The sequence below is a fragment of the Fusarium graminearum genome, chromosome 4, assembly GCF_000240135.3.
Source record: "Fusarium graminearum PH-1 chromosome 4, whole genome shotgun sequence".
Lineage (NCBI taxonomy): Eukaryota > Fungi > Ascomycota > Sordariomycetes > Hypocreales > Nectriaceae > Fusarium > Fusarium graminearum.
The window spans coordinates 5,807,587-5,833,836 of record NC_026477.1 but is presented as its reverse complement, the minus strand read 5'-3'; the positions used below and the strand labels follow the sequence as shown (position 1 = coordinate 5,833,836).

The following is a 26,250-nucleotide window of genomic DNA, read 5'->3' as shown; positions in this document are numbered from 1 at the left end:
GTAAAGGGGTGTTAAGGGGGAGGGGTTCATAGCACTCTGTGCTGGGTTTTGAGGCGCTGGCCATCCAGTGTTGACCAATTTCCATCGCCATCATCTTTGCCCGTGGGCCTTTTTCAGTCGCTCAAGGAAACAAGAAAGAGTCTCTCATGGGTGCTGAGATCACCGGGTACTCATCCTCTGGAATATACATAATAAGTTGAGTATGAGGCGAGTTAGAAATCGAGGAGCATAGCTGAGTCACCCTGGCTTGACACCATCAATCAGGACTTAGGCAAGGTACCCTAGCTCGTCATCCTCCAGACGCTCTAAGTATTCCTTGTCCAGCAGAATTTCTATGCACTTCTTGATGTCGCCAACCTTGGGCACAAACCGCGACCGGATCTGGTTGATGGTCTCGCTAACTAGTTGCGTGTGCTTCATCTTCTTGCGTGCCTTCATGATTCGTACGATTGCGGACTATGAAAGAGTCAGTAAAAAATCTTCCTAATTGAAGAAAGCAAACACATACCTGAAGAACCAACTTTCGGTCCTCCTCGATTGTCTTGTTGGTCTCGACCTCTTCTTGCTTGGCCTCTTTGACACCGCCAATGTTCAGATTAATACGAATCTTCTTGCTCTTGAAGTCATAGTTGAGTTTGAAAGTTTTGCCGGACCCTGGCTTTTCACCAGCAGCACCTGACATGATGAGTACCTTTGCCTTCAAAAGAACAGCAATTGCCTGGTCTGAAACCTCCTTGCTTAGTTGGGTAGTGCTGAGGATATCATCGTAGCTGTAGCTGTCCTTCTCATTGAAAAGAAGTAGGATGGCCATCTGGTAGATTGATACCTGAAAGGTGTAGGGCGTCTTGCTCGCCTTGCAGTAGCTCGCCTTGATCTCGCCCTTGCAAAGGTTCCACATCCACGTAAGCTTACGGCCATCATGCTTGTGCTTGTAGAAGCGGGTGAATCGCTCAATCTCGGCTGCTATTTCGGGGGGCGGGTTGAAGTCGGTACTGGGCGCCGTCAACGGCCAGAAGCCTGTTCCCAAGATAGAGAAAGTTGAGTCAACCACCTTTGTAGACTCAACGCCCTCGAGGTGCACCCGGAACTCCTTGTTCAGATCCCCTGAAATTTGCATGTCCTGGAACATACGTTGAAGCTTGTTGGTGTACTCAAAACCACAAGCTTCCTTTAACTTGCTGATCATGCTAGTCTCAGCATCATCGGAAGAAGAGTTGCTATTCACCAGACGTCGGGCAAGCATACGCGAATAGAACTTTTGGAAGACATCCTTGTCTTCGATGTACTTGAATACCGTCATTATCTGATTAAGAGTATGCTCCAATTCGGATTCTTCGATGCTCGTGCTACTCTTTCTGAGCAAAACATCAGCATACTTGGCCAATAGCTCGGGCGACTTGCTGGATCCGGATTTGCACACTTCGTTTCGGTTGACGAATTCTCTGCATGCGTTATCTAGAGATCGTGTGAACTCGGGTTCGTTCTTGAAAGCTCTTTCGACGAGACCCTGATACTGCGTGTGAATATCGAGAAGAGCGTCCACATAGACCTTTGGCTCGAGCTTGTCGCCTTCCGCAGATTGGATCTTTTGCACAGCAGCGAGGCCGGCCTTTCTGACATGTGTCTCGAAACGAGCTCTGAGGGGATCCAGACCGTCTGGGATTCGAGATAAGAGGTTATACATCCTAGCCATGTCATCTTCTCGATCGTTGTCAAGAAGGACTTGGAACTCTTCTCTTAGGAGAGGTGAATGATCCGCAATGAGAGCTTGGTTGCAAGTTTTCTTGAGCGGAAGGGCAATGTCCCCATGCAAATACATGCGAACGCGTTCCTCTTCCTCGGCAAGACGTGTTTCGGCCTTCTTCATGTACTCTACAACACTGTTCTCTGCGACAAACTGCTTCGATTCGGCAACGTAGAATTCCTTGGTGGCACCAAGGAAAGGGCGCTCGAAGTTGTAGCGATAGACATCAAGGGTAGACTTGTTGGGATCTGCTTCGTCCAGTCCAAGGGAAACAAAAGAAGCCACGACTTGCTTGATTTGGTTGTGCTCAATAGTCTCGCCGTTTCTTTGCTTCTCGACAAGTTTAAGGACAGCATCCATGACCTTGGCGTGAACCTTCTCAAACAGCTCCTTCCTCCATTGCACAAGATGCAGTGTGTAGACGTCGTATATATTCTTTTTGCCCTCGTCAATCTCACGCTTAACCCAGTGTCGGTTAAGGTAACGGAAAAGGTGGTGAATGTACTTGGCGGCGACTGTGTACCGGCCCCATTCCTTAATGTAGAAAGCGAGCAAAGCCTCGTCGGTGTGCGTTTTGCTTTGGTTTACCAGGTCCTCGAGGTGGTGCTTCAGGTAATCGATGAGCTTGTTGTATAACTCTTCGCCGAGAAGATGTGCTACCAAAGGTTAGCTATATCGTCCACAAGTATTTCAGGCTATGTGTACTCGCCCCCTCGGTGGTTAGATTGCATCGTAGGGCTGTTCATGCCGACAGCCTTCTGAGATGTGCAAAAGTTGTGGACGGCGCTGTAAATTGTTAGTACACAGTCCTAGTAAGCGACAAGGTGTTATCAAATGTTACTAACGTATAAACTCCCATGTACATCTGCATGTCAATACCCTGTTCAAGGTCGTTCATGACGCGTGCGATTCCAGCTTGGAGGTAGGTCCAACTGTTCCAGTCAGCTTCTGCACTTAGAGAGTTCTTAAGAGTGTAGCTTACGTTGCTCCGATATCCTCCCTGTTGGGTATGGGAGGCATCTGGCTCGGCGCACCCATCTTTGCAGCCATCTTGCGCTGACAGGATGTGGATGGTGGTTTGGCGACGGTATCAACGACGGAGGCGGGGTCGGTATCGAGGGGCTCGACGCGATGTCGTCACAGTCGACAAGGTGGGCTTTTGTGGTGAGGACGATCAGAAAGCAGTGGGCTGAAAGGCGGTAGTGAGGACAACTTTCGGCGCAGTTTTTTGGCAGGAGAATGTTGTCAAGGCCGAGGTCGAGCTTTTAAGAACGAGGAAAGTCTAAGGTCGATTTAAGAGGCGGCGTCGGATGAAAGCACCATGAAAGAAAGGGTTGATAAAGTTTTTTTCTTCTTTCTTTCGAAAAAGTAACAGATTATAAAGTTAAGCCAGTCCGTACCGCGCCAAATGAGTCATGAAAAGAAAGCAACTCGTAAAATGAGGACGCTTCTTCACTGTCAACTAAGTGTATGGGTATGGGAGGAAGATCAGGCAGTAGGTCAGACCGCAGCTGGGATGGAGAAGGCATGGCAAGGCGTAGTCCACCTTAGTTGGCTGAGGCAAAGCAGCCCATCGCTACAAGGGGCTTAGTGTTTGGTTCTGCCCCTTTTCACCGCTCCAGGCACGGGCAGGGGTCTGGGGGATGACCAAGGGAGCCTACTAAGTTCAAGATCCTTTGTTTCAAGACTGAGAGTAGTGGACGCCACGAAACAAGTGCAGCATATGAAAGACGGACGGCAATAACTTACCTTGGAAATTAAAAATAAAGAAGAGATAGAGTCAAAGAACTTCTAGTCGAGACCTCTTTTGTGTTTCACCAAGAAGCATTGCTTAATGTCTAATTTTGTTCATTTCATCTACTTGAGGTATCACTGACACTAAGAAATATACGTATGAGGTATGGTTAAAAGACCTGCGTGTCTTCCAAGTAGGGATCCATAACCGTGACTGATGATGATAATACTGGTAAAAGAAAACAAGAAAAGAAAAAGGCAGCAATGAACGCTCAGCACGGTCTACCGTGATATAAGAGTCAAATGTCCCATATTCCAACCATACGCGCCAAAAGCACTCCCTGCTCAAAGGGGTATCCCAAAATTCAAAAGCCAAATCCGTTGCACCAATTCCTCATCCTGACTAGCCATGTCCGCCATCATCCTCACCTCCCCCTAGACGCTCCACAGTACGGAATATGTTGACTGCAAAGTTCATCGACCAGGCAATTAATCCTAATAGCATAAATGCCGCCAGAGCTTTGGACAGGTTCCGCACTGCAGGATCGGACAGGTTATGGTAAACAAGGCTCTCAAATGCGAGTGCCGTACTCGCGGATTTGAAGATGATGAAAAAGAGATCCAGCAGGATCAGGAATATCTTAGAGACCACTGATCGTAAACCAAGTGGTTTTCCTGTATATTCGTCCCAGATCATGTATCCAATGTATGGGATGGCCACGCAGTCTACGGCGACAGCAACGATAGATTGTGTCTCCTCGGCCGAGTCCGAGCTATCGACGTCTTCGAGTAGATGTATCCGTGCTGCAACACCGAGTGCAATAATCGAGGTGACCATGACGCTCAGTCTAAACACTAGAGGGGCGAGAGAATGGCGGATGGCCATATACCAGATACGTTTATATGGGGCAAGGGTCTTCCTCTTCCGAGATATTCTGGCTTCTTCAGCGTTGTACGGGTGGCGGGATGGCGTGTCAAAATTCGGTTGCAAGTTCCGGAGAGCCTCAATGTCCATCACTTTCGAGTCCTCGTTTGTCATGCGGCCCCACGAGGATGATTGAACAAAGTCTTGCCATGCTACACTTGGTTGCGAGGTCACAGATGGTTTGTGTCCGGGCACAATGACAGGCTCTGCAGATCTCAAATGGTCCCATTTCCTGCCACGCATCGAGGCGCGCCCATAACGCATAAAATGAGGAATCTTGCCTCTTGTTTCCTGTCCTTGGCCGAGAAGGGGATCTTGCGGGTCGATGAAGCCATCTTTGGAGATGCGTCTTTGAGGGTCGCTTGGTAATGAGTTGTGTTGAGGAGGGACAGCACGCGTAGGAGGTTGAAGAAGTCGTAGTTGATCGTCGCTTGGCGAGCCACGCTCGCCATCGTAAGAATTAATCCATGCTATAATCAGCGTTAGCTTTCAAGGGAACAAACGACAACTTCTCATGCTCTTGAGCGCTTACGTGGTAAGGACCGAGGAGGGCGCAGGCGGGCAGATCGACTTGCAACAGAGCTGCTCAGTGTATGACCAGAATCATAAGTGTGGGAAGAGTCGCAATTTGTGCCAGTTCCAGTTCGTGGAGGCGAAGGAGATGAAGTCATGACTTGTGAGCGGCAATAGAAATGAGCCTCGTCAACGATCGCTTTGAATTATATCTTCAGCCGGATATTGAAGCCGGCGAGGGCGATCGCAGAACGCACTCAAAGCAAACTCTCATGGCAATCGATTTGTTGGAGCGCGGCTGAGCCGACGAGCACGCAGGACAGATACCTAGAGAACAAGTGCACAACAGCGACCTGACTGATTATGCTATGCCGTAGTGAAGACCTAAGTAATAAAGCAAGGTAACTTGGTAGGTAATTAAACTGGTGACCGTCAAGGTTGGACCTGAGTTACGCAAAATGCACGAGAGACACAGACAACATGGGAAAAAAACAGGTAGGTATCTGTACAATGGAAAATGGGGAAATTAAGGTGAGATTACGGAGGAGAGCGTCCATCTTTCTTTCCTTGGGCCTGTCCTTGTTCTTGGCCCCCCGACCTCCCATGACCAGGCGTTTCGACGCGCTGGTCTGTGCAGGCCCGTCATCCATTGACCGTTAGCGGGTGAGATTACCTGTCTCCTGTCGACTCTGAAAGCGCTAAAAGGCGTCATTGCCAAGGTTTCTCATCCATATTGCGCCGTGACCAGCCAGTGTCTTGTGCCGGTTTCCCTCCCCCATAAAATGAAATCATGGGAGAATGTCGTTGGCAAAGGAGAGTAAATACCTGCTATTGAAACATTGAACTCTGCCGTTCACGCTTTCCTCTGCTGTAACAAAGAAGAATAAGCTCCGAGTACAATCCGTCATTCTTGCATTACCCCTGTCAATCCTAGTATTGCCCATAGTGGCTAGTAATCATTTGCATACCTGCTGGCTGCCTCCTTGCAGCTACGTAGATCCCATAAGCACGGAGCAACAGGGCACTGTCTTCAGCTACTCTATTTATACGGATACGCGTAAAAGTTACAGCGTTTAATTAACATCACGCGACAGGCTGCCTTGCTCCATAACTTGTGCCCAACATGTATCAGTTTCAGGGAGTTTTTCCAGATCGTCACTCAGCTTTCACATAACTAGTACTTACTCCCTAGCAAACAATCAATAATGGGAAGCAAATCTCATTTTCTACGATCCTAGGTATACTACATAGTAGTGAATTGTCATGAATTCCCCGAACCCAACACCAGCCGGTACTTGCAACCTGTCTCCACTCGAATCCATGTCATTGCGATGACAGTCAACCCCCCGGCCGATTATCCAAGACTGAGGTATTTGTTGGAGATATTCATACTCACGAGTTTCTGTTGGTTATTATTCTGCACATGCGTTAGAGGTTACACTTGGACTTTGTTCACTGCAGTCCCTCAGATACCTTGCAAATCTTGATTTAAAGCAATTTCAAGCTCGGAAGCTGCATCGAAGCGGGGAACCTAACATCCATAAGATCTAATGATGCGTTTATTGTTCAGTTATTCCCATTGAGTATTGAGTTGCGCCCAATCAGGCCTCAATATAACAACCTTCAACTCTTTAGGCACTAATTCCCGGTTTTAGTACTTACTATGTCAGTGTTAGCTGTGGGGTCGATAAGCTAAGCTACTACCTGACTACCTACACACTACATACTTATATCAAGTATGGATAATATTTCAAGTAAGTCAATCATCGTTCCATGGCAGACACGATATAAATCGCTTCAGCTATAGTTTCGAATGTTTATTATTTTCTAAGGTTTTGTTATGTTGTTTCCTTAAACACAATTCCTTTAGAACCGTATCACACTAAGCTGTCGAGGTACAGCTCAAAGTACCAAGTTGACCTCAATCAAGACGAGAGATAATTCAGTCTTCTGAGACATGCGCAGCCCTTCTCTTCGAAATATTCCAACCATATTTCGTCGTTTGTAAGGTCGTAACTGGTGACAAGCCAATGTCCGTGATGAATAGATACACAAGCTAAACGAGAGCTTGCAAGAGGTCGCCACTGCAGCCCGGTTTCGTAGCTTTCAGGCACCGGTATGTGATTAAGGTATGAGTTTCCTTGATGTAGTCTGGATGAAGTTGTTGCAACAATTTCTGTCGGTCATCGTCCCGCCTCATTATCGTTCTTATGAAAGAACAGCCATTCGCCTAGCACACCTCCCGGCTTCGGTAAAGGACATTCCCTCTTCGTCCTGTCCTGTGCGTTTTCGGCCTCCTCGGTTGACATATCGTTGAATTGGACGATTCCATCTTCGACCTTGGGATTGGTGTCCTTTCTCCTCCACCTCAATCGTCGGCCATTTTCGTCAACCATGATATCTCCGTCGGCGAATCGAGTTCGAGGCACAGGACAAGGAAGCATATGAGGGATTGTGACGACAATAAAGCAGGCGGCGACGGTCGTTGCGAAGAGCGACGACGTCATTCGCGACTTCGGGTGAAGAAGTGGTGGCATGATATGAGGCCGGGATCCAGAAAGCGGGCGGTCGTTCGAGGGACTCTAAAAGTCTCAATTGGCCGTTAGCATATGATTCAATGGGTTTCCGATGCCATTGAACTCACATAATGACCGTAGCATCGTCCTCTCGACACGCGTTGACCAGGTCGACGAGCCAGTGTTATCGAGCGATTTGTGGTGGTGATCCAGAAATCCAGAGCTGCCCAGTCAAACCTGAGTTATGCTATACTTCCCATTGGCTACCGGCTGAAGAGGATGCTGTCGGCACCGGCAGAGCATAAATCCGCGGAGAATCAACCTTTCGCGGGGCAGCAGCTTGGCTCCACCCCGATAAGGCTGCCATTATCGGATAGAGCGTCACTCACCGGCGCGAATCGCGAAATCTCCAAATCTATCTCCAACATACACGCGACCAGCCTTTTAATTTTCCCCACGCATTGTCTTAGGTGGTGTATCGCAAAGCTTGGGTATACTTGGGTATATATCTACTTATCTTATCATTGTTCATCACGACGCCCTCCGCACAATATCTAGGCCGGCCAAGTACCGCCCACTCCCACAATAATGAGCGACCTCGACAAGTAAGGCTCAAAGCCCGACCGCCGATTACCGGAATCTTGGAACTAATATTTTGACCTCAGAGCTATTGCGCAACTGCGCGCATGCCGACCGATCCCAGAAGCGCAAGTCCGGGAGCTATGTCACAAAGCGCGTGAGCTTTTAATAGAAGAGGGAAACGTCGTCACTGTAACGGCGCCTGTCACGGTATGCGCTGTTCTTTATTAAAGGCATCTGCTGTATATCGACAACGGCTGATATCCCTGGCAGATATGCGGTGATATTCATGGCCAGTTTCACGACCTGATGGAGCTATTCAGAGTTGGTGGTGATGTTCCTGATACGAATTACCTTTTCATGGGTACGGCCTCTCATTCGGTGTTACAAATCCCGTCTTTAACTAACCCGGATTTCTAGGCGATTTCGTCGATCGCGGTTTCTATTCACTAGAATCCTTTCTACTCTTGCTCTGCCTCAAGGTCCGATACCCCGATAGAATGACTCTAATTCGTGGCAACCACGAGTCTCGCCAGATTACGACAGTCTATGGGTTTTACGACGAATGCATACGAAAGTATGGCAGCGCTAATGTATGGAGATACTGCTGCGACGTCTTTGACTACCTAGCGCTTGGTGCAATCGTGCTTGGCGCCTCGAACACGATGTCTCCTGGTGTGGAGCCTGTCGACGACGAGACTGAAATCGAGGTTTGTGACCAGAACGGCTCGATAATGAGTCGGTTCCCCCGACGCCGACCAGATGGAAGTTCGCAGGAGCAGATTCAAAGCCCAGGCGGAACTGCCATGGATAAAACTGGACCACCAGGCTCGGGCGCCTCAGGGTCCAGTGGTGGCTCAGTCGGAAATCCAGCCGGAGCAGTACTCTGCGTTCATGGTGGCCTGAGTCCCTTGGTAGATACAGTGGATAAGATCCGACTGATAGATCGCAAGCAAGAAGTGCCTCACGAGGGCGCAATGTGTGACCTTCTCTGGTCCGACCCTGACGAGATTGACGGCTGGGGTCTCTCGCCGCGAGGAGCAGGCTTCCTCTTTGGTGCAGATATTGTCAAAGTTTTCAATCACCGCAACGACCTCAGCCTCATTGCACGCGCTCATCAACTTGTCATGGAAGGTTTTAAGGAAATGTTTGACGCATCCATTGTTACTGTTTGGTCCGCCCCAAACTACTGTTACCGATGCGGCAATGTTGCTGCTGTCCTCGAACTCTCCGAGGATGAGTCTGGCACGGGTCTCTTCGCCCGTAGCAACGGTGATGTTGGGAGAAGCGACGGCGGTGCCGGAGCCATGATGGACGGCAGTATGCTCCCACGGAGCGGGCCTGCGCGACGCTACAGAGTCTTCCAAGCTGCGCCTCAAGATTCGCGGGGCATGCCTGCCAAGAAGCCGGTTGCTGATTACTTCTTGTGATTATATAGCATGCGTTCGGCATTCATTAATTTCTTGATCGCCAGGCATAAGACGATGTTTGTATTACGGGATTCATTGGGATTTCAGGGATTAAGGATACGGCGCGGGAGTTCTGATAATTTAAGATTCATTTTCCTTTGCTGCATGACTAAGTAAGGGGTATCACTGTAATGCGCCGTATAAATGCTAAACAACGCAATACTTTCCGATGAACGACCTGCTCGACGCTCTATGGCAGGACTCATCCAACAAACAAAAAGCTCATACAATAAACTCCCCATATGGTCCTTCTCTTGGTCTGGCTTCTGTGCGGCTCCCAAATCTTTTCAAGCTTTCCAAAGTAAGTTGCAAGTCATCAAAGCTCTCAATGGCTCCCCAGTTCACTGATTCAGAATGATCGTACACTGTTGTCAGAAACTGAATTGCCAAGACAAGTTCGTCTCCGTACCTTCCACGTGCCTCGAGGGTCAAGAGATACGGCATCTGTTCGAAGACGGCACGCAGCTGCTCTTGTTCTTCGATGGAAGGGTTAGGGGCCTGTTTGCAGATATCGGTGATGAGAGTAAGTACAACGACGGCGGTATTGACTTCATCATTATGTAAAAGTGTATCTGCACTCGGGCCATTTCTTGTTGGGTCAGCTTCACCGTTCACTTCTCGAGATCCTGGTAGTGATTTCTCACTTGCTCCGGCTTTCTCCTCACACTTGTGTCCTTGCTGCGTTGGAACATGTCGTCTGCCCTCCTTCTTCGATGGTCCGAGCGATAGTTTGGACGCAAATTCCTTTGCCAGTTCTTGACCAGTGTCACCTTTGGTCTCCTTTTGGTTAGTTTCTTGACTCCCCCCAGGGGTTTCCTGGTGATGTGCCTTGCTCGTTTTCCCACCCATGTTTGATGCAATCTGTTCCAATCCTTTGTTGAAGGCCGGCGATTTGCGTATGATGGAGGAGTGGTGGTTAAAGTTGGAGTTGCTGCTGTGACTTTGATTTGTGGAAGGCCATTGACTGGTGCAGTCAGGCATATGCTCGATCTCCGAAGGGTTGAATAGATTTGTTCGATAATGAAACCTTGGCTTGATGAAGAATGCGACATAATTGAAAGTTCGATAATAACTAAACGTTCGGGATTCATGGAGTATGGATATGAAATGGCTTTTATGGCTCTGTGAAACATGTGCGCAGTTGAGTGTTCAGGACGTTTTCGAGTATTGTTCACCTCTTCTCTACAAAGAAACAAAGATGGTTCAACTCTTGTGCCTTCTTAACACTTCTCTCTCGATATTGTTAGCCATTGTCCGGAGCGTGGAAGTGTGGCTTATCGCTTGTTCGATGTCCTGGAGATCGCGGTTGGTGTGAAGTACTGCATAGCGTAACAAAGCGAGTTGGAACTGATGTGTAATGTGATATGATATGTCTTTGTTGTGATCTATCTCTCTTTGATACTTGCTGAAAATCCCTTTGTCCATCAGTATTCGATGTTCGAACGATCTATGTGGGTGTTCGAGTATGCGACTGTCTGTGGAGAGCAGACCAGTACCAGGCCTTTGTTATCGCATTTCGAAAGACCTAGAAAGAATCGCATTATCGGTCTCGATCTTTCCTAAGCAATCTTTTCTTCTTTGCTCCATGGTCGAAGTTTGGTAGGTTAACAAATCGTATCACCGTCGAATTTTGTCTCTCCAAATACCAACCCTGTATCATGTAAACCGGGTCGAGATATAACTGTAACCCATCGGGGCTCCAGCCTGCCTTATCATGCAAAATCCATTATCGTCAAGGTACGTGGTGTTTTCGTTGATCGGTACTCGAGCGAATCGGTTATCGTCGACTCTATATCGTGCGAAGCTTTGTTTTATGGGAAATATCGCAACTCTGAAGTGGATTTTGAGAGTGTTTTGGAGTGAATGCCCAAAGATTTTGAGGCCCACGGTGACCGCATAATCCATTGGGTCGGTGAAAAGCTCTCTGCATGATCAACATCCAGTCAACACGGCCCTGGATGGCCGCCATCCTGTCCAACCGGGTGATGAAAGGTATTCATTGGCAAAGTGTAGCCCAACGATGACGAGACATCTGTTTGCATGGGTGCCACAGAATAGCTATGCCGACGAGGATCATCCACCAAAGGTCCTGGTGCGGCGATAGAATGATAACCTTCGGTCCGTGAGACTTGGGGGTCAGAGAACATGTGCGAAGTGTATTGCTGGGGGTGCATCGACGAAGTAATTGAATGTCTTGGCACTGGTGTCGAAACGTTGGAGGGGAGTGGTCGATTATGGGTGTGAGCATATGCTGGACCAGGTTGAATGGACTGGCCAGGCTCCCATAGAGAAGAACTGCTTGTAGATCCACTGGCAATAGATGGTTCACGGCTATCCTGTGGAGGGATAACGTAAGACACGCCCGTTTCAAGAGTGGTAGGTCTTCTGGGAGCAATGACTTGTTGAAGAGATTGGACGCTCTCGCTCGGCGTGTTGGAGGCGAAGGAAGACATTGTTGTTGGGTCTGCTTGTGTCGCTGTCCCAGAGTTCAAGTAGTTAGATATGTAATCATCGCCGATTCCATGTCGGTTGAGAAGACCACGAAGCTGCCTATTCTCCTCGGCAACCCTCCGCGCAGCATGTTGCACCTCTGAAGACGCCTCGACACCCTGAAGCTCGTACACTCGAAGTCTTTGCTCCAATTCTTGGAGATATTCTCTCCTGCGGGCCCGGGATCTTCTTTGATTATCTCTGATCCGGGCAAGATTGGCTTTTTGCTAGAAACAAGGACACTCTAGTGTCAGGAGCGATCAACGAAGAGGGAGAAAGGAGGCAGACAAAAGAACAGGAACGTACTGCTGGTGTGGACATTGGGCCGTTTCTTGCTGCAACAAAGCAAGCGTTTTGAGGATGCGTCGAGAGTTGGCATCCAGGTAGTTCAAGAATCCAGCAACGGCTACCTTGCGAGAACACCGCAAGGTTGGTCAAATAACACTGATCAGGAGCAATAGAAAGTGCTCAAAACAGGTGTGAGAGCTCAAGATGGGTCAAGCTGAAATAGTTCAGATGAGGAGAACCCAGGTCTAACAGGACGCTTTCCCTTTTATCGAAAAGATTGATGGGGCACCGGGAGTGACATATACCTGGGTGTTTATAAAGACTTAAGATGACAAGCTCATGAGAGGGCCCGCTACTACATGGAAATGTCAGCCACAGCGGCAAATCTTTTTTTCTTCTGAAGAGGGTGAAAGGATACAGAATGATTGGGGGCCTCTACTACAATATGAAGGAAGTAGTAGATACATGTATAGATCCAGGGCTCGGAGAAACCCATCAACGGACGATGCAGCCCTATTGGGAGAACGACGGCCGAGCTGGCGCGGGACGGACGACACCAGGCAATGCTAGTTATGTAGAGAAAGCTACAGGGCTGCGCTACGAAATAAAAGTTATGAGCTAAGTGCAATCCCAGCCCAAGTCAATCTGCGACAAAAGAGCCGGTCAAGTAAGTAGCCAGGGAGTCAGGGGACCGGGCGAGCGAGCAGCGCGCCACCAACTTGAGATGTGGGAAATGGTAATAAGCCACACTTGGGTGCTGACACGGCGGTTCTTGACTTGTCTATCGCAATGCCATCCAAATCTCGTCGCATTTGTGGACTCAGAGGCGAACGAAGTTACGCTCGCAGCGTCACGGTGCGTATGTGAGGGTGTGTAATAAAGACCAGATGGGTGTCTCACTAGTAAAGGAGATATATACAATGTTACAGGTCTTAACAAGATGGCCTAGGGATGTGGTATGGTAAACTGTATCGGAGGTTGTGAGAGGGGACTCCATTGAGCATGTGTGTTAAGTTGCAGTTGATTGAACAGGAAGTGATGCCGTATGCAAGCTGCCCAGGGATCTTGTCCCTTGAGGTAGTGGCTGAGAATATTTTGAGTTCATGGAAAGCGGAGAGGGAGCTGAAATGACGGAGTTGCGGGAAAGCAGAGGGACGAGGATCAAAAGGTCAATGTTAGCGATTCGATGAATGGGTTTGGTTCTGTGGTTGGGAAGAAATCCATCGACGATGTGATTCGGTGACTACCAGCCCAAGAGCTCCGAGAGCACGGCTACCAGACGACACATCACACCCACTTTGGAAAACTCGCTGCAGAAGAAGACGGGTTGGCGTGGGCCGTTATTGCCCCCTTGTGGCGATAAGGTGGGTGTAAGTCAGACAGGGTGCACTATACGGAGATCATTGCTGAGCCACGCGCTCATAAATACACATCCTTGACTTGAAATCGGGTCGCAAAGGCCTTGGAGAGACGAAAGTATCGAGCCCTCCCAAATTGTCCAACAGTGCGAGGTTCGCACAATTGTGCAGAACTGCTCGAAGAAACCGCGCGGTATTGTCGGAGGCCGATCTATCAGAACATGGCGCTCTGTGTCTGTAGGGCAGGTAGCTAATTAATCGAGGGGCGGCTCTTACCTCTGAGCTAATACGTTCCATGTCAAGGTTAGCTAGCATCTTGATGAGAATTACCTAGCCCGCTGACAGGCATCGTGTTTGGTCTAGGTAGTAGCAAGTAGGTCATGACGGAAAGTGTGGACCCCTGGGGGTAACTTGGACCGTTCCCCAGTTACCACTAAGGGCTAAGCTTTGGTGGAGGAGTTGCCGGGCGCCGTTCCTTTCTTTTTTCGAGATAGAATACCGTACTGTAGGTACTGATCAGGTTAATAGAGGACAGTACACAAAGGTCGGAACAACGCTAACGATGCACGGTCAGTCCTGATGGGTGGACGCAAAATGGCATTGGACCGGGAAGAAATACATGGCAGATTGATGATAGCGATTGAGATGTCCTGTATGTATCGCCGTTGAAGGCGTTTAAGGCGTTGACTGGCGGATTGACACTACCTACAGCGGATAGCCAAGTGCTGTGGTGAAAAAGATAGGTTGCCCGAACTCCACAGTCCCGGCGGCGTGTAACTTGGGCCCGGCACCAACGGCCAAGCATAGAAGCAAGAAGCGGTGATGATTGGGTTCAGGAGAAACAGCCCAAAGCCAGGATCCATGTATCCGTTATCCGTATGATGCGATTCGAAACGGGCGCAAATTCAGGGAAAGCAACAACTTGAAGCGCCGTATCCAAAATTCGAATTTAGAGATTGTCAAGCGAGACAGATCGGAGGCCTAGAACCAGTTGCGCAGATGTAGGACAGGGAGGGTATCCATGCACGAATCAATCATTGCGGCGGTTCAAGAAGCATCCGTGCAGTACAGTGCCGTACAGTACAATGTAGAGGTTGAGAGGCAAACCATAGGAAGCTCATCAATGAAGTGGTGTGTACTCAAGTAGGTTCGAGGTGAAATGATAATGTCATGATACGATGCGCTGGTGAGGTCTGACTGTAAACTGACGGCCGGCACCGCGAGTCTCAGGAGACGAGTTGGAGAGGCAGGAAGCGATCACCATGGAAAAAGTCATGTGCCTTCCTTCCCGGGCTGCCAGTACAGCAGACTACCTGCCTCAGTCAGTACCATTTAATTCCCTTCCCCGATTCTGGGAAAGAAGCCCACTAACTCCACTGTTTCCCTTAACGGTTAGAGTCCCCCAAATCTCGATCTTCGTCAGGGAAGGAGAGGCCAAGGCAGGCTGTTCCAAGGGTTTGGGACTCAACGTCTGAATGTGGCTGAGGGGCTCAAAATCTAGACCCTGACCCCACCTCGGCAAATGCCGACCAACCGTGGACATGGGACATGGGACATGAAGTTGTTAAACATGACATGCCGTATCATATTTCAATACTGACTGCATTAAGACAACAGAAAAAGGGGGTTTATTTTCTTATTACCTCCGTCGCTTCAAGGAAGGTAGAGTCAAGCCACACAACTGTTGATGCGAGTCGTATATCGTTAATGTAGCATAGATGCCTTACCTATTCAGGACAGTAAAACCATAACCGAGAGTTTGTCGAAACATAAAACAGCCAACGGATAATTCAAAAACAACTCACCTTCTTCACAGACCATCTCTAGTGTAAGATTTTTCAGCCGCTTATTTGACACGTCAAAATAAAACATACCATGAGCATGGTCGTGCAATCCCAGCACCGTGGTAGTGGTAACGGGGGTTACCGGACTGGTGTTCCGCGACAACTATCACATATAGTAGAATACATACAAGCTGAACGACTGCATAGTACACCATCCAAAATACAAAGTGAAAAGGGGGACCAATTGACATCCATGGTCCATCTACTATAATGCAATATACATAGGCTATCAAGCATCAGCCGAGGACCTCGGTACGTGTAACAATAACCTCAAAGTTGGATCTGGTGTGTATTCGCAATGTGCAACATGAGGAATTCATTCAATTATGAGCCTCAGAGGTATTTTCATGCAGAGTCTCTTGGCAAACAAACGTACAGCAAGTACCTACCTGCCTGCCCTGCTTAGTACTAACCTTGGTAGCTGAATGGTAATGATTGTCGTCGTCCCTGACTTGTTCCGACTCCCGAGGCCCACTATTGTCCGCGTCGGTCACGGAGCTGCCGTCGAGAGTGGGTCCATCCCATGCGCCGGGTTCTCTATCCCATTCGGCGTTTCCTTTGCTCGATTTTCCCTCATTACACGTCTTTCTTTTCTTTTTGCTTCTATTTCTTGTTGATGGATGCATCCAAGAATGAGTCTGTCTGGTATAACAACTGAAAACAGTTATGATTGAATGCATCAGCCAAACATATATCCAACCAGCCGCACAACGTCCGCTGTCAACTTCCAATCACAAGCCGTCGAGTCAGGTACGATACTCGAAATTTCGTCTTTGCCAGGATGCAGAGACAGATTCCGACTCCGATACCGACACCGACACAAAGCGAGAGTCAGGCTTATGCAGGACAAATAAGATTGACTTCCAGATCCCAGCCGAGCTGAGTTGTCGGTCCGTCTTCTGACACGCTCGGGAAATTCTTTTCAGTTGGCAGTTATGTGTCAAGGTACGTAGCATGCACGCAAAACTCACGATGTAGAAGGTCAAGGGGCAAGAGAAAAACGTGGCATTGGTGTAAATTCTAAACATGACAGCCTCACCGGCGGACAATAATACGTCAGGATAACACCATCATTGCAGCTCGTATTACCCATCTTCTATGAGTTTCAGCGCTCTCATCCCTGTATATCTTTGTTCTTCCTGACTCAAGTATCAACGATAGGTTGATATTCGTTCTCCAGCCCAAAGTATCGTGTACTTCAACCTTTTTCATGGATGGTGTACTTACATCCATCCCGCAAGCCATTCCCATCCCTTCCTCATTAGCTGTCCCGGGGTCGAGTCATGGCATTCTATACGACAAACCTTACCATCTTGTCAACCACGTGCGGAGCAGGTTCAAGTGTACATCCTGATACACCGTCTCAAACGCATCTCTCTTTGATAGCATGATGAGCTCATCAGCCGTCGCTTGAGTTTGGGAGAAGCGCTGCCTTGCCGCTTCAAACTCTCCTACGGCTTGTCGAAATTTGTCTTTTGCTTCTTCCATTTGTATTGCTTTGCGGTAATGTACACAGAAATTTGGGATACAGCCCTGATCTAGCAATGTCTTCGGAATCATATGAAGTCCTTCTTCGGTCAAAGGCCTGGGCGGAACTGCGTGTCCACAACCATAAGCAAGGTTGGTCCGGCAGAAGGGACAGGTCTTCTGAGTCTTGAACCACTGTCCCGGGCAATTTGAGCAAGCAGCATGTCCACACGGCATCAAACTGAACTCAGACTCGCCAGGCGGCTCTGCGTCTGGCTTAATCTGACAGTTCGCTTGATGACATATCTGACACTGGATTCTGATTGGCTTATCTACCAGGAATGTAACCTTGGGAAATAGGATAAACGAGTCTTCTGTGTCATAAGATCGATGAGGCTGGAACCACGGGGCAATCCATGGCAGTATCTTGGACTTGATCCATGATCCAGGAGTCGACTTTGTGATGGTTTGCTGAGATTGTGTTGTGGACTCTGCCCTAGCCCGGGTTTGTAGGTATCTCCTTCGAGGAGGTGATTGGTGCGCCATTGTGAAATGTCTGCTATAAAAATCTATATTCGGATTCTATAAGTTGATGTTTTGGTGATATTGGTAGTAGAGAAAAATCACGGCAAAATGTTGATTTTAAGCCTATAACTTCAGTGTTCGATATTCCATGTTCGATGTCTCAAGGTATTGGTCGTCAAAGGACGTCACCGAACAGTCCATTTCGTTGTTCTACATGTCCGGGTACTCATCATTAGTGCTCTGTGAACCCTTTCGAACGAACAGGTGAAGCCTCTCTGACACCTATACCAGTCTTTCTTAACATGGAGCAAATGCTGTTCAAGTTTTTTTTCTTTCGTACGGTCTAAGTGAACGAGTTGGACATGGACCTGGCTATGACCATGACTGGTGGGGCTTGGGTTATCACGGCACATCCCCCAATTAAGGAAAGGTTACAACTTCGATTAACAACCTGGATCCATTATAGTTTGTAGATCACCATATTGCAACTTCTCATAACAGGCTAGCCACGGCATCTCATCACACTATGAAACATTAGTTCTTTCCATGCTTGCTTCTTTTCATTAGCAATGACAGTCGACCTTCAGCCGCGGAAGGAGTACCCAGCTATGTGGAGAGACTGGGGAAATTAGAGTGACATATCGCAAGATATCTTGTGCATCTTTTCCCGATGCTGAACCCTTGATCGCATGCTTCCAAAGCGGATCTGTCGTAGACTAGATCGAAAGTTAGGTAGAGACAGACAGTAGGAACTGTACAGCAACCAAGTATGTAAACAGGTATTGTTGCATGAACATCCTATTCAGGCCGTTGACTACGCCGCGCGGCACAACACCACCCAACACTCCAATCATCTCTAAACTTTACGTGCTGTGCAGGTTGTAATGCCTCTAGGTGTCTGAGTTGTTGTACAATGATTCGTTGTCTCCAGTCCGCCATGATTAGTCTTTTTACATCACGGATTTTAAGGGTAGACTAATTATGACCTGACCAAGGTCTTCTCAGATGCATTCAGGCATAGTGCCCAGGCCAAGCTTAGCTAGTAAAGCCCTCAAAAGGCTGTGCATCATCTAGGAAGGTTAATTTGTGTCTGACCGAAAGCTAATCCTCGGAACCGGAAATGGAAATGGAAAACCATGGAGCAGTTCCGGGGACATTTCCCGGTCTCTGGGACTTGAATCGGTAAATAAAATAAATTAGTTAGTCAAGACGGAAGACAGAACTGAGTCGCGGGACAGCCCAAGATGGGGCGGCTACAGGATAGTTAGCCAAGGGAATAAACTTTGGGCTTGGTTAGACTGAAGCCTTGTCTTTTTGCGAGAAATACCACAAACTACGACACAATTTATCTTTGACTAGCAGCCGTTGAGACGTTACTGAAGGTAGCTCCCGCAGTTTGTTGTGGATTCTTGGCTCTGTTTATGTCATTCAGGAGCGTCGTCTTTTATGGCATCCCAACCAACCTAGGTAGGTAGTTTGTGTCTTGTACAAGTGTTTGTGTTTGCGTTTGAGAGCGGTCAATCAAGCTTTGAATTATGTCTTTATGATGTTTATAGATCAGCAGCAAGGATAGTTCGACACCGTCTTTTGAAACCCGTCGTCGTTTCTCCCCTGCACTGAGCGGTACAATGGCAGAATGGATGCGTCCTCAACCTCACATAGGACAGATAGATATATCCGTATATCGTAAGAAATCTCACCACATTATGTCTTGTTCCAACAGGAGTTCGTCATGTGATTACACGAAAAAAAGAAATAAAGTAAATTGTTTGTTGATAGTTGTTCTCGCAATGTTGTATAGAACGAGCTGCCATCGACTCCAGGGTAAGCTATACGAGATATCCCTGCACACTTTTCTGGTTGCCGGGTCACAAGTAAACAGGGGCCTCAACGGCAGAAATATCCGATCAACCAGCGAATCCTCCACCGTTGGAAAGAAAAGTCATTGCGCTTCTCCTTGGTCAGAAACGACTCTTGGCGGCCTCGTTAGGCAACGGGATCTGTGCATCAATGGGTCCTTGTAAGAGGTGACACAGAAAAACTGCCTGGATAAGGGGCTGCTGGGCAACAGGCGATTCTGACCTGATCTCAGGCTTTTCTTTTTATATACCTACCTATATATATAAGTTACACGTTGGTAGTATCTTGCAATCCTTAATTTATCACTCTACAACTAATCTCTGTCTCAAACTTGTGCTCATACTCACCACATCTTTCCGAACTACACACTCTTGCACAACTTCTTCAATTAATATGCCTTCTCTCAAGACTCTGTTCGCCTCGGCTGCCATGGCTTACCTGGCCACCGCCAAAACCATCAAGATCACGGCCACTAGCGATGATAAGTTCGACCCCGAGGAGGTCGAGGCTGAGAAGGGCGATGTCCTCGAATTCCACTTTGAGCCCAAGAACCACAGCGTTGTCGCTGGCGACTACCGCTATCCTTGCTCTCCCCTTGATCTCGGCAGCGGTTTCTTTTCCGGTTTCCTTCCCACTGACTCTGGATCCGCCGTATGTTGCAACCCCTCATATAGCTTTTATGTATTATCTAACACGTTTTATAGGACAAGGTTTTCCAGGTCACAATCAATGACACCGACCCTACTCCTTTCTACTCTTCTCAGGGCAAGGAGTGCCCTTCTGGCATGGTCGGCATCATCAACCCTGACAAGAACAAGACTCTTTCCGACTACAAGAAGCGTGCTTCCGAGCTGAGCTCCGGTGTTAACCCTGGCAAGAAGGTATTTGGTGGTGAGCTTGTTGACTCGGATGATGCCAAATCGGATGACAGCAACGACAAGGGCTCTGGCAAGTCCTCTGGCAGCAAGGACGACGACAACGCAGCCGGTATCATCGGTGCTCCTTTCGCTGGCCTTGTTGCCGCCATTGGCCTGGCTTATATTATGACTTAATTTGGGTGGTTTAATAACGTCAAAATGCGACATGAATTTCACGATATTGTTTGGAGCTGGACTTATGACAGCTGGAGTAATTAGAGGGATCAATAATCACAAACTTGGGATCTTATATATAGATTCTTTATACAAATATAGCGTTGCTGGTTACTAAAGAGTTTGGTGCTTCGTATAATATTGCTTGCTATTGTCTTTTCTTTTACGGTGTCAACTTTCTCTTCGCGCATTGAATCGAATGTAGTCGGTATTAATCTGAAGAGCCTCATATTTGTATACATGTCTCTAGCTAGAGTGATGACTGTTCATAGAAACGTTCCAGAATAGATATTGCAGATGAAATAGACAGGGGACCGCTCGGAGTTCGTTCGGCATCCACCATGAAGCAAACTAACTGACTTCCATTCTCAACACTGACTCACGAGTCGAACATGAGGGCTTTTGTCAACAACATTGATGAGCAAGCACAAAGACAACATTAATCATTATGTGAAAGAAAGTTTCTAGTAGGCAGCTGACCATTCGAAAATGCGGACCAATTCTGGAATGTTCATCCAGGGTAAGCCCATTTAGATGGGAACGAGAGATTGATAAGCCATCATGTTAGCGAACCTCGGCAATGTGATATGACGTCGCTTAAACTGCGGGTGTCATCATCGCGGGAATCGGCAGGCCTCGGGTCCAAGGAAGACGCCCTCCGGAGATCAATTCTAAACCCGGCCCACCTCCATCGTCAATTCAATACCGGATTCACAAGCTCTGCTCCTCGATTTACTTGTCGCAACTCAAGCGTTTTCTTAGAAACGAACTAGCGATCGATCGCGAGCGACTCAAGAACCAGCATCAGCACTTGTATGCGACCAATATGCGCGGCGCACTGAGGTGCAGCACCGTTATCCGTCATGCCCGGGTCGTTGGACCCTTGACGGATAGCGGCAGATATGCGAGGACGTTTCGGACGACCGCAGTGTCACATGCCTTGAGAATAGGCTCATGTTGTCGAAAAATCCGACCAGAACTTGCGATTCAAGGCGCAAACATATCAACATCATGTCCCAACCGTTCTCGATCCATGGCCACAGTAGTCGACGCCGAGCCTATCCACGGCGGAGGTCCAATTCCAGAGTACGACAGAAGAGTCGCGGCGGGGAGGTTACGGAACGATGAGCACCAAAGAGGTGAGCATAGCTGAAATATATACATTATTGAACCTAAGAACACTGACAAAGCCAAGGAATTATTCAAAACTTCCAAAACCTGTATCACGAACTGGAACGATATGACGCCCCGCCTGTTGAGCATCCCACCATAGAATCCCTCAAGCCCACTAAGAAATCTATATTCTCGTCCCTCTTTGGCTCGAGTGGCAAGAAATCCGCCATTGGAACTATTTCTAGCGATCTCCCCAAAGGTTTATATCTTCATGGTGATGTTGGCTGCGGCAAGACCATGTTGATGGACCTCTTATACGACACTCTGCCGCCGTCTGTCAAATCAAAAAGTCGCATCCATTTCAACAACTTCATGCAAGATGTGCACAAGCGACTGCACAAGTTCAAGATGGAGCACGGGAACGATATCGATGGTGTGCCATATGTCGCAGCCGACATTGCTCAACAGGGCAATGTTCTCTGCTTCGACGAGTTTCAATGTACTGATGTCGCAGACGCCATGATTTTGCGAAGGTATGATTACCCCTACATAGACAAGTTGTACAAGTCTGACATGTAAAAGATTACTAGAATCTCTCATGGCGAACGGTGTAGTGCTCGTAACGACATCCAACAGAAAGCCTGACGAGCTGTATAAGAACGGCGTCCAGCGAGAGTCTTTTATCCCAGCCATTGAGCTTCTCAAAAATCGCCTACATGTTATCAACCTAGATTCTCCAACAGACTATCGAAAGATCCCCCGACCACCATCTGATGTATACCACACGTCTCTTGACACCCACGCCCAAGCACACGCCGAGAAATGGTTCCGGTTCCTCGGCGACCCCGAGCAACCAGAGCCTCGACCCGAGATTCAGAAGGTCTGGGGCCGTGAAATCTATGTCCCCCGAGTTAGTGGACGAGCAGCATGGTTCACTTTCGACGAGCTGATCCGGCAACCAAAGTCTGCTGCCGACTTTATCGAGCTTGTCCGCTCTTACGAGGCATTCATCGTCACTGATATTCCCGGCATGACTCACCAGCAGCGAGATCTTGCACGTCGGTTCATTACGTTTATCGACGTCGTATACGAGGGCAACGCAAAGCTCGTCTTGACTACCGAAAAGCCTTTGTCAGAGCTATTCGTGTCCCGCGACGAGATCGCCGAAAGCTTGATGAAGCAAGGTGTGAAGGGAGCCGACGCCGAGAAAGCTGCTGACAGTCACGACTTGGTGCACAACGTGGACAAACTCAAGGATTCGAATCTTTTTGCCGGTACGGAGGAAGCTTTTGCGTTCGCCCGAGCTCTTAGTCGACTGCGACACATGGAAAGTAAAGAATGGGTAGAGAGAGGGATGGGCCTCGAGGCTCAGGGCGGACAGCCTGATAAGGACAATTGGGTCAAGACCAGGAGTAAGCAGATGGAGGACTCCATGTAAAGAGCAAAAGGTGGGAGCTTGGTTTGCGAAAGTGATGCATTATACTATACCCAGGGTATTGACTCGGCATAGCGAGCGTTTGCCTGGTCTTGTATTGATTATTGCGAGATGTCAACTATTGACCAGGTAACTGACGGCTTGGATTCAGGCATAAATGTACTTATTATCTACATATTTGCATATATCTACGTAGAGGCATATGGCGAACTTGACTTACAACCTCGACGTGTTGATGGATGGTCTGCGCTTTCTAGATTCATAAATTCCACGAATCGTATTACAACAGCTTTAACAGGGCTGTCTGGGCCGTTGTGTGATTGAAATGATGGCCAAATACGCATTTAGCCTTGTCGGCACACCAAGCCAGGGAGTTGCTGGGCATGCATGACACTGGACTAGTAAGATACCAGATGATGGTAATTTAACAACCATCAGCTGGCATATGGTTACAGAATCCTTCTTTTTCGAAAGGTCAAACCATCCTATGACGATGAACACAGCGAACTCATTAGGAATGTGTTTAAACGGCCCCTTGGATCGGAAGTGTCTACTAAGATGAATTGCCGGTGGATTGTTCAGTTTGTAAGTGAGACACTTGGAAGGCGTGAGAGGAATGTCATGTCTAAGACCACGGCGATCACTCTCTGAGCTGAACCGTTTCAGACCAGCCACTCTTTGTTACCCAAACATACGACAACTACCTAGCCGTAATGACGGAAGCGGCACAAATACGTAGTGACTGACACCTTGTTGACGGCAGGTGATGAGGATACTGGGTATTTCGAAACAGAGGCGAGATGAGTCTCGTGGCATCTAGATACCCGAGCTTCTTCCTCAAATTGACAGTATCCAATGCAAGACTAATATGAATTTGGCAAGTCAAGGATTGCTGGCGTGACAGGGTCTAAGTAAATAAAGACGTTAGACAACAAGCCACACGCGGTAACCACCAACAGAGCGATAAAGGCCGAGGATGAAACAGTGACGCTGAACGATGTAACCGGCTGGAAATTGACTTTGGGGGACAACGTTGTGTTTAATCGTATCGTATGTTTGCACATCTTTTGTAGATTTGTGAACATGTGTTGTGCATGACACTTTACCCAGCATTGCTCTGATGTGATTATTATCTCGTATCGTGGATCAGGTGGTATATTGATGCACAAGATAGTTGCATCTTTGCGGTATACAGGCTAACAGGAGGCAAGCTGGCGAGCTGGTGGACACATCGAGAGAAGCAAGCGGATCGACGGAGCATGCACAGACGTCTCCAGTTGTTTCGACTGGAGTCAGTCAATGCGGCACCTGGAAAACAAAGGAGTCAGTTTGTTTCTTTTAATATAGTCATTTCTTTGATAAAAATATGGGCAACTTTTCGGAAGCAACACCAAGATCAGGACGCTTCCGTAGACCGAGCCCCGACCGTCCGTGCATGTTGCGACTCGGCTCGTCAGGTTTAGGCCAGAGTCTCTGTGACGGGAGGCAAAACATGGAGTTGTTTATTGAGCTGCAGCACCAAGAAACACAGCCCCGCTGTTTCGTAAACATGAAGATCTACCGTAACCTGGGACACCTAGTGAGTGACTGAGCGTGAGCGGTCTTTGTCCACTTTCATCAATCCAAGACCAAAGACGTCACGACAAGACGAGATATGGAAACGGTTGCTGAAGATAAACATCGATCGGATTCATTTGAGCTAGTCGATTGACATTCGATAATGCATCCATAAAAAGGAGAAGAATAAGAGCGAGTGTGTGGGATAATTTTAATAAAATCGGGCAATTTGAGCCAGGGTTTATTAAATGAGGAGACGTTGGAGCTTGGCTTGAGGTAGCTAAAGAGCTACCAAAGCCACGCCTCTTCAAGATTATCACTGGATTGGTCAGTTTCCCGGCGGTTCCTGGCTAAGCAAAGATAGTGGAACAGACACAGCCAATCATTATGCTTTTGTCCCTGACATCTGGCGTCAGTAGCACAAGCCCCCTGTCTCTAATCCCCGTTAACGCGCCTAAACCCCTGGCTAATACTGGACATGCAGCGAGCTTCATCAAGACGAAAGTAGGGAAGTAAGGAAGCGGAAGCTGCAGGCAAGGATCAGGCTTCGCTACCTTGAGAGCGGGTTTTTTTTTTGTTCTTGTCTTCGCCTACAAATCACAAACTCGCTCGATTCCTTGGCTCCGAGCACCTCTGCTGATCATCATCTAATTATGCATAGCATTCAATGGAGTCAAGTGGGTGGAAACCGCGCCTTGCCTCATTTATTACCTAGCAATTTCAAGTCATTCTTATCGATGCTCACAGGCTGGCACGACACGATACAGTTTGAATCTTGAGGTGGCTGCATCAATGGCAGGTTAGTTTTGGAACAATGTGCCTCTTCTAGTGTATGGTGCTTTTTTTGAACAAGGACTGACTGTGTTGTCTCGTGCATCTCTGTTATCCTTTGAAAGTAAATAGGTGGGTTAGTAAGACAGTTTACTTTTCGTCAGACAGAGAAAGCACAGGCGGCTGTGTCTGTCGTGCTATTCAGAGGTTGCATTCATTCTGACAAAGGACTGAGGTCAATGTCAACTTGTACTACCATGTACCGTAAAGCTGGTTCAATATGAAACGCCAGGCAAACAGGGCCTGTTTTCCAGTGCAACTACCAGAGCAAGATACCCCGAGATACACGATCAATGCCCTGCTGCTGCCAGGTTCAGCTCTGCTGCCCATGCTCTGTTAGCCCAGGCCTCGGTTGGCCCTATCAGACTTGGGCGAAGTCCGGGGACCTTGTTTAGCCCCAGCACTCCGCTCCTGATCCTAGGTTCCCCTTCTCCTCGCCTCTCTCTCTCTTCGCCTTTATCCACCCACGTCCGCCTTTTCTATTCTGCACCTTTCTTTTTACTCACTCTCCCAATCCCTTGAGATTGTTCAATTTCTGAACTGCTTCTTCTCGCGGTCGCTTCATCTTTTTTGTTGTAGCCCGTGCCGAGTTCAGTTCGTCCATTCGTTTCCACTGCGCGTTTTTGCAAAATCGCCCGCCGTGTGCCTAAAGCGATAATCGTAATAATTATTGCTTTCGCTAACACATCTTACACTCATTTGGCAGCCGGTCCAATACTTTTTACGTTTTACGCCGTAACTAGCAGTTGAACTTGCGCTTTTACATCACTTTCGCTACCGACGCAAACCCCTGCTGTTCTCATCTGAGACATCATCGCAGCCACCCGAACAAAGATACTGGTCTTTACAAACCCTTAAGAGATACTGTCATTGCTCCTGCCATCTTTTACAACGCCCTTCATTCCAGCCTA

At 48.1% G+C, this 26,250-nt stretch overlaps 9 protein-coding genes across 9 annotated transcripts; 3 read left to right on the top strand and 6 right to left on the bottom strand.

Annotated features, from left to right (window-relative positions):
- Positions 1-267: 267 nt before the first annotated feature.
- Positions 268-2,794, bottom strand: FGSG_09616 (cullin-1; the record flags this gene model as incomplete). The annotated part of the gene is made up of 5 exons (XM_011329790.1): positions 268-456; positions 509-2,400; positions 2,497-2,530; positions 2,586-2,676; positions 2,727-2,794. The coding sequence occupies 5 exons, from the start codon at positions 2,792-2,794 to the stop codon at positions 268-270; spliced, it is 2,274 nt and encodes a 757-aa protein (XP_011328092.1).
- A 922-nt stretch (positions 2,795-3,716) lies between these two features.
- On the bottom strand, positions 3,717-5,443 carry FGSG_09617 (uncharacterized protein). Its single transcript, XM_011329789.1, has 2 exons — positions 4,936-5,443; positions 3,717-4,873 (listed from the first exon to the last, which is right to left on the bottom strand). The coding sequence occupies exons 1-2, from the start codon at positions 5,072-5,074 to the stop codon at positions 3,882-3,884; spliced, it is 1,131 nt and encodes a 376-aa protein (XP_011328091.1). The 5' UTR covers positions 5,075-5,443; the 3' UTR covers positions 3,717-3,881.
- A 1,398-nt stretch (positions 5,444-6,841) lies between these two features.
- Positions 6,842-7,614, bottom strand: FGSG_09618 (uncharacterized protein). The gene is made up of 2 exons (XM_011329788.1): positions 7,561-7,614; positions 6,842-7,506 (listed from the first exon to the last, which is right to left on the bottom strand). The coding sequence occupies exon 2, from the start codon at positions 7,451-7,453 to the stop codon at positions 7,100-7,102; it is 354 nt and encodes a 117-aa protein (XP_011328090.1). The 5' UTR covers positions 7,454-7,506; positions 7,561-7,614; the 3' UTR covers positions 6,842-7,099.
- A 406-nt stretch (positions 7,615-8,020) lies between these two features.
- On the top strand, positions 8,021-9,441 carry FGSG_09619 (serine/threonine-protein phosphatase PP-X isozyme 1; the record flags this gene model as incomplete). The annotated part of the gene is made up of 4 exons (XM_011329787.1): positions 8,021-8,037; positions 8,098-8,221; positions 8,285-8,375; positions 8,432-9,441. 4 exons carry the CDS (start codon positions 8,021-8,023, stop codon positions 9,439-9,441), a joined length of 1,242 nt encoding a protein of 413 aa, XP_011328089.1.
- A 364-nt stretch (positions 9,442-9,805) lies between these two features.
- Positions 9,806-10,329, bottom strand: FGSG_09620 (uncharacterized protein; the record flags this gene model as incomplete). The annotated part of the gene is made up of 2 exons (XM_011329786.1): positions 9,806-9,824; positions 9,890-10,329. 2 exons carry the CDS (start codon positions 10,327-10,329, stop codon positions 9,806-9,808), a joined length of 459 nt encoding a protein of 152 aa, XP_011328088.1.
- A 1,094-nt stretch (positions 10,330-11,423) lies between these two features.
- Positions 11,424-12,291, bottom strand: FGSG_09621 (uncharacterized protein; the record flags this gene model as incomplete). Its single annotated transcript, XM_011329785.1, has 2 exons — positions 11,424-12,197; positions 12,277-12,291. The coding sequence occupies 2 exons, from the start codon at positions 12,289-12,291 to the stop codon at positions 11,424-11,426; spliced, it is 789 nt and encodes a 262-aa protein (XP_011328087.1).
- A 4,474-nt stretch (positions 12,292-16,765) lies between these two features.
- Positions 16,766-17,473, bottom strand: FGSG_09622 (uncharacterized protein; the record flags this gene model as incomplete). Its single annotated transcript, XM_011329784.1, has 1 exon — positions 16,766-17,473. The coding sequence occupies one exon, from the start codon at positions 17,471-17,473 to the stop codon at positions 16,766-16,768; it is 708 nt and encodes a 235-aa protein (XP_011328086.1).
- Positions 17,474-19,638: 2,165 nt separating this feature from the next.
- Positions 19,639-20,505, top strand: FGSG_09623 (uncharacterized protein). The gene is made up of 2 exons (XM_011329783.1): positions 19,639-19,963; positions 20,017-20,505. The coding sequence occupies exons 1-2, from the start codon at positions 19,706-19,708 to the stop codon at positions 20,362-20,364; spliced, it is 606 nt and encodes a 201-aa protein (XP_011328085.1). The 5' UTR covers positions 19,639-19,705; the 3' UTR covers positions 20,365-20,505.
- A 724-nt stretch (positions 20,506-21,229) lies between these two features.
- Positions 21,230-23,771, top strand: FGSG_09624 (uncharacterized protein; the record flags this gene model as incomplete). Its single annotated transcript, XM_011329782.1, has 6 exons — positions 21,230-21,542; positions 21,599-22,049; positions 22,099-22,928; positions 23,300-23,352; positions 23,390-23,536; positions 23,715-23,771. The coding sequence occupies 6 exons, from the start codon at positions 21,230-21,232 to the stop codon at positions 23,769-23,771; spliced, it is 1,851 nt and encodes a 616-aa protein (XP_011328084.1).
- Between the last annotated feature and the right edge of the window lie 2,479 nt (positions 23,772-26,250).

Excerpts from the sequence above, each read along its gene's own strand:
- FGSG_09623 (XM_011329783.1), top strand. The coding sequence starts at position 19,706 with ATGCCTTCTCTCAAGACTCTGTTCGCCTCGGCTGCCATGGCTTACCTG. Across the intron at positions 19,964-20,016 it reads CCACTGACTCTGGATCCGCC|GACAAGGTTTTCCAGGTCAC; the intron begins GTATGTTGCAAC and ends CACGTTTTATAG.
- FGSG_09618 (XM_011329788.1), bottom strand. The coding sequence starts at position 7,453 with ATGCCACCACTTCTTCACCCGAAGTCGCGAATGACGTCGTCGCTCTTC.
- FGSG_09617 (XM_011329789.1), bottom strand. The coding sequence starts at position 5,074 with ATGACTTCATCTCCTTCGCCTCCACGAACTGGAACTGGCACAAATTGC. Across the intron at positions 4,874-4,935 it reads CCCTCCTCGGTCCTTACCAC|CATGGATTAATTCTTACGAT; the intron begins GTAAGCGCTCAA and ends CGCTGATTATAG.